This window comes from Arachis ipaensis, chromosome B01 (genome assembly GCF_000816755.2).
Source record: "Arachis ipaensis cultivar K30076 chromosome B01, Araip1.1, whole genome shotgun sequence".
NCBI classification, from domain to species: Eukaryota; Viridiplantae; Streptophyta; class Magnoliopsida; order Fabales; family Fabaceae; genus Arachis; species Arachis ipaensis.
In genome coordinates this window covers 133,328,680-133,338,901 of record NC_029785.2, presented here as the reverse complement: position 1 = coordinate 133,338,901, position 10,222 = coordinate 133,328,680, and the positions used below count along the sequence as shown (strand labels likewise).

Below are 10,222 nucleotides of genomic sequence, written 5' to 3'. Positions count from 1 at the left end.
GTTAAACGGTTTTTTTGCATCATCCGAACCGGGCAAAGGACCGTTAACTCGGTTGAATTAGCACAATGGATAAAACCTAAAATTGGCACAGAAAAATTTAGCCCTAAGCAACAGAATCATAAATCAGAGTATACCTCTTTATAGCCGTGGTGCGTTGTCCGGGGGAGCCTGGTGGTTGCTCCGAGGAGAATCTCGCGGATGACAATGTTGGTCATGATGGCGAAGAGTTGGAAGAAAAATGCCGATGGTGGCCAAAGGAGGAGGAGAAGCGCGTGGGGATGAGGGGGAGGCTCTGGGAGCGAAGATGTATGAAGCGAAGGGGTAGGAAAAGGAGCGCGAGGAGGACAGCGTCTGATTTCTAGAGGAAGGTGAAGCCACGGCGGCCATTGTTGAATTGATTCGAATTGGATGTAACTGAAACTCGTGCCTCACTAGCAGCAGCATCCATCTTCTTGATTTTTTCTTCTTCACAGATGCAACTTTCTTATGCCACTCTTTCACGTCAGTTACAGGTGCGTCCTCTGCCTTCCCCGTTCCAGCAGTTTCCATAGTTGTCTTTCCATCAACCACAGAATCAGGCAGGTCTTGCGATTCTTTCTGCTCCTTTGAAGATTTGTCCTTCTTCTTCTTCTTTGCATTTTTGTTTTCACTGGTGGCATTCTCCTTCTTTTCTAACTCACCATTGCGATCCTCGACCTTCTTCTCAGCACCTGAATTTTCCAGGACAGGTAAAAGATTCCAAGTAAGAAATTTCTATATAATAAGTCATCTTAGCAGGGCTTGCAAATGTATTGGCAAACGTTTGCATGAGCAAGTTCAAGCCTCAACTTAATACTTTAGATATTTAAATAGCATTCTTGTAGCCAACATGGTTAAATCAATAACAAATTCTGAAAGGATAGATACCTCCTTGAAAGAACTAAGATAATTATAATATCTTTTTTCTTTTTTTCTTTCACAAGATCAAAAACATCATATTACCATGGGAGTCAGCCTGGCTTCCGGGTTCTTTTTGCAATCCTAGCTCTGCTAAAACAGCTTCAAGCTCCTCAAGCTCTTTTTTCTTCAATTCCTTCTTTGAAAGTTGCTCTTCAGTTTCCTTGGTAGACAACGAAGGTTCACGAGGCTTCTTAACAACAGTTTCAGGTTCTACTGGCGCTTCTAATTCATTTTCATGTTCATCCTCGGCATCATCAAGGCCTTCTATCTCACTATCGCTTTCCTGCTATTAAATCATTCACATGTCTTGTAGTTAGTCAATGTGAAGCTCAATGTCTCAATGAAAAAATAATAACCATCTTCTATGTTATTAATTTGCCATTAAGGCCAAAACAAATTAACAATTAAGTGCCCAGTTATGCAGCTTTCAGCTTTCACTACTCCAAATGGGAGGTGAAGGGCAAGTCCATGAAGAATAAAGGCTACATTATATCATCTACGTTAAAAATTATAGTTATGGGTGAAGACACAATCATTTTAACTATGCAAGATTGAACACGTGGAAACTTGAGCTTGAAGAACCAAATTGCAAATCCGGAAATGAGAATAACAAATCGGCAAACCGACAAATAGCCATCAAATGCATATTAATCAGATTCCAAATCATTAAACCGAATAATTGACAACTCAACAAGAACATAGAAATTCGAATTAGCAAACCGACAAGCACAACGTCATCAAATCCAAGCATACCAGATTACAGATCGTTAGACCGTTAACACAAATCACATAAATTACAATTCAACAAGGACCATAAATACCTTCCCAGAGCTAGATATCCAGAACAAGACCAGAATCCAGGATCCTCATTATCAAACAGAATATCCAACATTATATCTTTAAGATATAAAAAGAACACCCAGCTTTCTTTCCAATCATGCATGCAATAACATTCAACGCAACTCTTTCTCCTCAAAGACACCATTAAACCCATCCAATCCAACCTTCAAAACAGCATTGCCTAACACATCCAACTAACAGAACACAGACAACGCAATCAAATCACCTACTGAATAACATCCATTCCAGTTCGGTTCACCTCGTGGCAAATAAATGTGAGAACATGAACAGCTCAACTAATCCACCTTTTCCAAGTCTAGTCGCTATCCATGCCACAGGACTAACGGATTCAAAAATAAAAAACACAATAATAAAAGAAAAAAATTACACTCTCTGCATCAAGGCAACGATCATCACCATCCATAGTTAAAAAATAAACGATTCAAGCCATTGCATATCAAGTTTCAGCAGTAGTGATCCAACACACATAAATAGAATAATCCAATTAAAAAAAGAAATAATGCTCAAAGTTTTATGTTCACCTCAGCATGGGCCTCGGATTCAGCTGCAGCAGCAACAGGAGCGCCCCAAATGGATTGAGGTGGAGCGGTGATGGCGTAGTAGTCGTCAATCGTCATCATCCTCGTCGTCAACGTCAGCCCATGACTTCGACGTGAGTGGCGCCGGGGCCAGAAAAACCTCCTTTTTCTCCTGCTGTTGTGCGGCGGAGGAAGCGGCGGTGGAAGAGGACGAGGAGGCTCTCCCCTTGGATGAAGCCTGTTCCTTCTCAGAATCTCAGGCTTCTTCTTCTTCTTGAGGCTTCCGAGCGCTGCGAACACGAAGGGGCTGTTTATGACCGGCGCCTCCTCCCTCTTGCTCCCTCCTCCCACCATTTCCAATCTCAAACTCAGCAGCGATGGCCCCGAAACGACCGCGTTTCAACAGCTCCAGTGATGGGACAAGATCGGAAATAAAATCAAACAAATAAAAGAAAAAGAGAGAAACTCTAGTGTTTGTTTTTGTTTGTTCCTTGTCCGAGAGAATGGTGATCTGAGAAGTGAGGAATGTAATGTGGATGATGGAGTTATAAAAGGGTGCGTTAATTTGAGTATAGAGATTGAAGGGTGAGGCCATGAGGGGCGGGGGATCAGAAACGATGATTATGTGTGTCTTTCTTTCACTCTACCATTTACATTACAACAGTGTCATCCTTTTGTTAATTTATAGGGCTTATTTGAAAAAAAAAAAAACCCTTACGCTAATAAGCTTTTCAAACAAAAACATAATAATTAAAAGTTGGTGAATTCTACCGTAAGGATATACATGTACAGATGGCTCTTCCACACACACCACCGCAACCATATACATGGCTCTGGCCACCTGCCTCACCTCTATCCTCCTCCAGGATGACCACGATCACCACCTCCGGTACTCCCACCCTGACCACCATCACCTCTACCTTAGTGGCCCCCGTAACCACCTCCACCACCTCCCTGACCTCCCGTCACCACCGTTGTACCCTCCTCCACCACCACCACTTCCCTGACCCCGTCGTCACCTCCATCGTCTCCGTCATCACCACCTTCGTCCTCACCGCTACCCTCATCCTCTCCGCCTCTGCCTCCACGTCGGCCTCTACCTCACCACCACCTCTAGCTCCTCTACGGCCGCGACCCCTCCCCCCTCGCCGTCCAACCATTCCCAACCCTTCCCACCAAACCCCATTTCCGATTCCCGTCCTCAAAATTTAAAGTTTTCATCTTTTCTTCATTTCATGTTTCCCATTTTGTATTATCTAGCTTTGCTTTTCTTTCTGCTCTTGTTGGGTTAAATTTGTCTTTTGGTATGTGGGTAATTTTGTTGAAGTGTTGTTCATGAGTGTGTATCCCTCATTTTAATCTTAGAAAACAAAATAATGCAGAAGAATCAAAAGACGTTTGCTACTATAGTCTTTAGTATTCACCCTGTGGTTCAGTTTCTGGAAGGAGAACTTCTCATAGTGTGTTTGTATTCCAATCCAGGTGGACGCTTTGCCTCAAGGGAAAAAGTATGCTTCTTTCCTTCAAAACCTTAACATTTGTTTCAGTGTCATTGTTGATGGCTGTGTTACTTGTCTCTAATTCTAATGATCTACCATAAGAAAAAATAATAGTTATAAACTTAGATGTAATTTCTTCGGGTTTTGAAATATCATTTGTTGATCTATTGGCATTTGCTTTGGATTTTGGCTTTATATGTAACCAGATGAGCCTTCTAAAGAACTGCCGAAGTTTTCTGTCAAACTTTTTCTTCATTCCAGTGGGCATGTTGCAGCGAAATTCCAATATGACCAGGTTTCACATGCTAACTTCATCAAGAGTATTGAACTTTATATTTCTATTGAAAATTTTGAATTTTCCATAATTAGGGGCTATGTCTTTGACCTTGAACAAGTTCCTGCATACTCATGCTTTATAGGCTATGTTTCATGGCAGGTAATAATTTCTGCTTTTCGGGATTGGCTGTTTTGAGGGCTTAGTTATTTGAAAATTTGAGTCTGGGTTATGGATGTTCCCGCTTTCTTCCTTGTCCGAAGCAGAGAAGGTTCTAGGAGAAATATCTAATTATAAAGTTCAGGTAATAGTTCTTCTATTTTCATTTTCTCCATAATTGGGAAACTGATGTTATTATTTTCTATCTGAATGAGAATTGAGCTTGGCTTATATAATTCCTTTGGGGGGAAGCTGGTCAAGTGTTTGGGATTCCATCCATATAGTAGCTGTTATAGCAAAGTAAATTTTTGTTTCGCAATACATATTTTTCCATGTTGATGGTCGTTGTGCCTTTGTCACTTTGGCATTATTCCATCCATATTTTTGTTTTGCATCTATATCTCGAGACTAGTATAGCATCATGCAGTTTTGGTTATTTATGTTTGACCTAGTTATGGAACAGAATTCTTGTATGTCTTGACAATATGCTTATTTTGGGCATAAAAAATTATTTTCTATTTACATTTTATAGGGTTATTGATATTCAAAAAAGTGGACTGTGGATTTCATTTATTTGAACTATGTGATTGTTGTTTAGATTATGAGTATTTTACTAAAACTTCCACTTTAAAAATGGTTCAAAAATTTGCTCACCCATTTTTATTGGTAAGATTGTGGTAAGTTTTCTTTTTAAAATTAGGTTATTTGACTTGGAGATGGTAATATGTGCTCTCCATCTTTGGTTTGCGTCTGAGGTGGTAAAATCTAATCAATATTGGTTGCTTTTTTTTTTATTCTGCAGTTGGAGGCGGTAAAAGCCAAAATCAAATCTGCTAAATCAAAAGATGAGTCTGAATCTCTTAAATTTACTCAAAAGAAACTGATTAACAAGGTTTGCATGGAAGAAGCCCTGAACATTATTTTGACTTGTACAAGTTGTTTGGAAGTTTTTCTGATTACCTAGAACTATGATAGGTCTATAATTTTTATCTTCAAGAGAAAAAATATTCCCCAAATTAGCAATCACTTCACTAATCATCATTTATTTTTGCGATTAAAACTTTACCGACTTTTTCTTTGATTTTTATCTTTTCTTCAACATTTTATCTTTCTTTTATATTTGCCTTTTCTCAGGCCTTGGCCAATATTGGAGTAGTTTAAATCATTTTGACTGGTATATGATCAAAACTGAATCATGATATATTCGATTCCAGATATATACTAATTCGGAACTTTCATTGAGGTATTGCTCCCCTCCACTGTTTCAAAGCAATAAAATGTCAATAAAGAATTTAGTGACTGCATCTGTATGTACTACAAGAAAGTCAAGTTAGGTTCTCAACTTCTCTAGTTTCTCACCCATCTCCTTTGATTGGTGTGCTTGCATGATGCATGGTTAAATTGGTCTTTTCTAATTGCTTTTGTTGCAATCGGTACCCCTTAGTGTAGGACCCTAAGTTGAACGAATTAAATTGGCTGACCAGGGTAGTGAAAATGTCAGCATATGACATGTTAATTCGTATGCCACAACTATTATTGGTGTCAACGTTGGCTGGTCTGAGTGGTTTAGATTATGTGTTAATTCTTATATTTCATCCATCTTCCAGCGCCCCAAACGTTGTGTATGCTTAATTTGAAAGTTTGATTGCTTCAATTTTTTTTCTCTCTTGCTTCCACCTTTCTATTTCATTTGGGCTATCGGTGGTTATCACGGTAATATGTTGTGATCACTGCAGGCAGGTTGCAAGTTTCTTATATTTGCGCACCATCAGCCAATGATAGATGCAATACATGAGTGCCTTCTTGTAAGACCAGTTCAATTTTACTCTTTATATTGGAAATTATAGCACTTACAAAAACTGTTGAAAATTTCCAGAAGAAAAAAGTGGGTTGCATCTGGATTGATGGAGGTACACCCGCTGCATCAAGGCAACAATTGGTTACAGATTTCCAGGAAAAGGATTATATCAAGGCAGCTGTAGTATGGTGGTATTTTTGGTTGTGCATTTCTTCCATGTGTTTCCGTTATAAGCATCTTTTCTGTTGTCTTGGTTAGTATTTGTGCTTGAGATAATGATTTCATGTGACACGTTATCATGCGGCTATCCATTAAAGCGGGAGGAGTTGGATTAACTTTAACTTGTGCAAGCACAGTTATCTTTACAGAACAATCCTGGACTCCAGGTGACCTAATTCAGGCCAAAGATCGTGCATATAGAATTGGTCAGGTATTCTCACACTCATTAAGTAGAAAGGAGAGAGTTGTTACTAGTTGCATGACAACATTAAGAAAACAGATAATCTCAAATGAAAAGAACTCTCATATCTAAATTTTTTAGTAGCAAAGACAACATGTGCTCTTCTGTTTTTTGACTCGTTAGTTCTTGTTTACAGGTCTCATCAGTAAATATATACTAGTTGGTAAATGATACATTTGGTAGGTTCTGTTATCTCTGCAGTCTTTCGCCGCTTGGTATAGCATTGACTTAACATTTATTATGCATTGATGATCTAAACTTTTACGACTTAGGGATGTGGTGCAATTCAAACCGGATAATTTGGGGGCAGGTACATTTCTACATCTTCTTGAACTATCATATGTAATGCAAAATGTACATACTGCTTAGTTTCAAGGTTTTTATTCTGGTTTATATTTATATTTTGTCAAGATCTATACTCAAGCAGTATTTGAGAGTTACTTTTTGATGTTTTTGAGAAACCATTCTAAGTTTTAGTTATTGAAAAATCAGGTGTTAGATGGCCATGAGAACACCTTAGCTGTGTCAAATAATCAGCCATTGAGTAGCCCTGCAAAGCATACTACTATTGGGCATAGGCCTTCAAAGCAGAGAACTCTTGACCAGTTTGTCAGAAGATGTGATAACGTGGATAGGTCGGAAGTGGGAACATCAGCCTGACCGGAAACGGCCCTCTCGGTCATGACTTGCGAGATATGCAAAATGGATTTCCACTTTCACAGATACATGGCCACTGGCAAGTGAATAGGAACTTAAATGTTGATGTCTACATGCAGAAGTTTCCCTGTAGTATTAACCAGATGTGCTTACATGGGGAATTCACCTGTGATGACACAAATGCCGTTTTGAAGCTGAAATCCATTGTACAACAAATAATAGATTGAGTAGAACTGGCTACACTAAACTATGTTGCTTGTATTGGAGATAATGGTTTGGTTATGTGAAATATGTATTGGAAGAAAATATTGATAAAGTCACCCATTAGATTTTAGGTTTCCACTTTTTGTTTTTAACTTTTTGCTCCCCTATGTTTTGTTTTAGTTTGGGGCTCTGTACAGAGTATGACATTATCATATATGAACGAGACTTGTAAATTTCTTTACTCCATATGCATGTATCATTATATTTTGTAGAAATAATCATCTCTTGAAAGAATAGACTCATAGAACCCCTTTATAGCACTTCACTTAAAACTGATCATCACATTAGGTTATTTTGTTTAGGAACATGACCTATTCTGATAATGTTACTTTTCTCTCTAAACTCATACAGAATGACATTATAAAAATAACATCATTATTTTTCTTTAGTCATTTAGAAACTTAGATTTGAATTTTTGTAACCCAGTTTCCCTTCGTCATCATTCTTATTATTTTCTTATTTTCTTAATCTAATGAATAAAGCAATCAATCGATAATATTATAAATATGACTCAAATCAAATTTTTAAACAATTTTTCAAACAAGAATCATTCTAACTTTATGTGAAACTTCAAAATGTTTCTTTTGACATAATATGTGCGGGCTATCAGTTGAATTAATTATTTAAAATGCATCATGTATTTTGAAATAGAAAGCAGTGAGTTGATCATTTAATATAACCAGCAGCAATAATGCAAATATCTCAAAATGCACAGATAATTTTGTACGAGTTGAAGAGAATATAGACACAACTCAAAGCAAGATCATATTCCTGAAAGACATTAATATTTAATTCATTGTTCATTCATAATCCTATTGAAAACGACTAGGGAGGATAATAAGCCACAAGAAATAACAAGAAATGTTACTAAAATAGAGTTGTCCTGTGCTGAAATCTTCCTCCCTTAGTAGGTGGCCAAACAAACGCATGGCGCATACAATTAGTAATCCCAGTAATCCCACCGTTCTCCATGGTGAAGACACTCTTCCTATGGACAGTAACTTGTAAGAAATCTCGCTCCATGGGAGGAGCCCCACTGTCAAGTTGCAATGCTGCAAAGTCCTTCAACACGGACAGTGTGAAAATGGAGAAGCAGTGCGCGGATGAACGGGGAACGGAACCCAATAACTGGCTAGAGCATATTGCACACAGCTTCCCGTTGCCAAGGTCAACAAAATTGAATCTGCCGGGTCCTTCCATCGGTGGTAGAATACCCTCAAAAGCCACATCAAGGTATTGATATAATGCGACTAGGCCATTCAGGTGGTTAACGAGAATGGCAAGGACCTTGTCCAAAGGTGTATGAGGAGGTTCCTCCACATACTCATGTGTAAGGCAAACGGTGTAGTTGCTGCTTCCAAGACCGGGAAGGGACACAGAAATGTGTGGGAAATAAGTATTACGACATTGGTCACTGCGGCTAAAGAGTCTACCGCCGCTAATGAGTCTACCCGTTATGAAGTTCGAAAGATTGTTATCAGCGGCAGACATATCCATCCAAGTCTCTTTGATGGGGTCGAAGCGGGCCAAATAGGAGTCTCTCTCCAACTCCCTGGACGATGAAAAAAAGAGGTTGTTGTCGAGGACGAACATGGTATTCTCGACATGTGGCTCGCTAATGATGGCGGCCCCAGGAGCCATCAAGGGTTTCCAAACTCTAGAATCAGAACAAAGAACGTAAAATCTAGATTCATCTTTGACCCGTTGCCTCACATTTATATAGAAGTAAACATCGCCTGAGCCTGGCGTGTTTGCGATGTATGATTTGTAAAAAGGAAAGGGTGCACCATCCAGCGTAGGGGCAATTCTGCACTCCTCAAATTTGATTTCGTAGATTGGCCAGGCGACCAGATTCCCCATGGAAACGGCTTTGGCTCTGCCAATTTCACGCGGCAGGCTCAACTTGTCGGACGGCGCCATATAGATCTTGGAGTCGAACTCGAAGGGACACATATCATGACCTGGAAGATCCAAAAACATCTCGAACGGTGGTGGAGGCAAACAAGTCCAATCTTTGACATCAACTTCTTCCTTTAAATTGCTCAGTTTGATCACGATCAACTTTCCATACGTCATAAGGCAAAGGCACGCTTCCTTCGCCATTTCAACCTGCTCCGTTTTTCGTATTTTTGACTCAGCAGCATCCAATTCCGCCATCACTCCCTGCGATCGAACGAGATCGGTGGTGCTGCGGCAGCAAAAAGCTAGGATTAGGGTACGGATTGGCCATGATATCTGCGCTCTTGAGTTGGGGATTGGATATCGGATATATCCATAAAATTGAACATTCTCTTTTTAATTATATTTTTATATAAAAAATATAATAAAAATATTTTTTTTATATTTTTAATTTATTTATTTTTAAAATATTTTTAATCAAATTATTCTTAAATAACAAAAATAAAATAATACTATATATGAATAATAATTAATAACTAAAATATACAAACAAATAAATATAATACTAAATATATATATTTATTTATTTTTTAATTATTATTGTGTGGATGTGCAGATCTGCAAATCAGATACGCGGATGTAAAATAGATATTTACAATCCGATTCAATCAATCTACGAATTAGATAATATCCGCAATTTTTGAATCGAATGTGATTATTTATCGCAGATCTACAGATACAATCCAATCTATGAACACCCCTAGTTAAAAGATGAAAGATGGGGCTGTTGACCAGGGACCAGGTTTCAAATATAAACTTATTCTCTCTATATATATTAGCTTAATTTTTATATTTTTATTTTTAAAATTATAAATTTGATGAAATAATTTAAAA

At 38.3% G+C, this 10,222-nt stretch overlaps 3 protein-coding genes across 18 annotated transcripts; 1 reads left to right on the top strand and 2 right to left on the bottom strand.

The window, feature by feature from the left end:
* LOC107640012 (46 kDa FK506-binding nuclear protein) lies at positions 227-2,574 on the bottom strand (the record flags this gene model as incomplete). The annotated part of the gene is given in 5 exon segments (XM_021105651.1): positions 227-456; positions 459-710; positions 982-1,222; positions 2,322-2,414; positions 2,416-2,574. Coding segments are annotated over 5 exon segments (843 nt in total), but the record flags the coding sequence as incomplete, so codon positions are not given.
* Positions 3,008-7,647, top strand: LOC107640026. 16 transcript variants are annotated; one of them, XM_016343602.2, is made up of 10 exons: positions 3,009-3,826; positions 4,024-4,112; positions 4,320-4,395; positions 5,053-5,142; positions 5,987-6,055; positions 6,127-6,239; positions 6,353-6,478; positions 6,645-6,687; positions 6,781-6,818; positions 7,001-7,647. In XM_016343602.2, the coding sequence occupies exons 1-7, from the start codon at positions 3,695-3,697 to the stop codon at positions 6,381-6,383; spliced, it is 600 nt and encodes a 199-aa protein (XP_016199088.1). In that variant the 5' UTR covers positions 3,009-3,694; the 3' UTR covers positions 6,384-6,478; positions 6,645-6,687; positions 6,781-6,818; positions 7,001-7,647. The 16 variants fall into 16 exon arrangements, 15 of the variants coding, with proteins under 15 accessions (XP_016199092.1, XP_016199076.1, XP_016199081.1 ...); XM_016343584.2 differs by having other exon boundaries at positions 6,127-6,248; positions 6,353-6,473; XM_016343580.2 differs by having other exon boundaries at positions 3,010-3,826; positions 6,127-6,248.
* LOC110263798 lies at positions 8,172-10,121 on the bottom strand. The gene is made up of 2 exons (XM_021105595.1): positions 10,087-10,121; positions 8,172-9,633 (listed from the first exon to the last, which is right to left on the bottom strand). The coding sequence occupies exon 2, from the start codon at positions 9,584-9,586 to the stop codon at positions 8,297-8,299; it is 1,290 nt and encodes a 429-aa protein (XP_020961254.1). The 5' UTR covers positions 9,587-9,633; positions 10,087-10,121; the 3' UTR covers positions 8,172-8,296.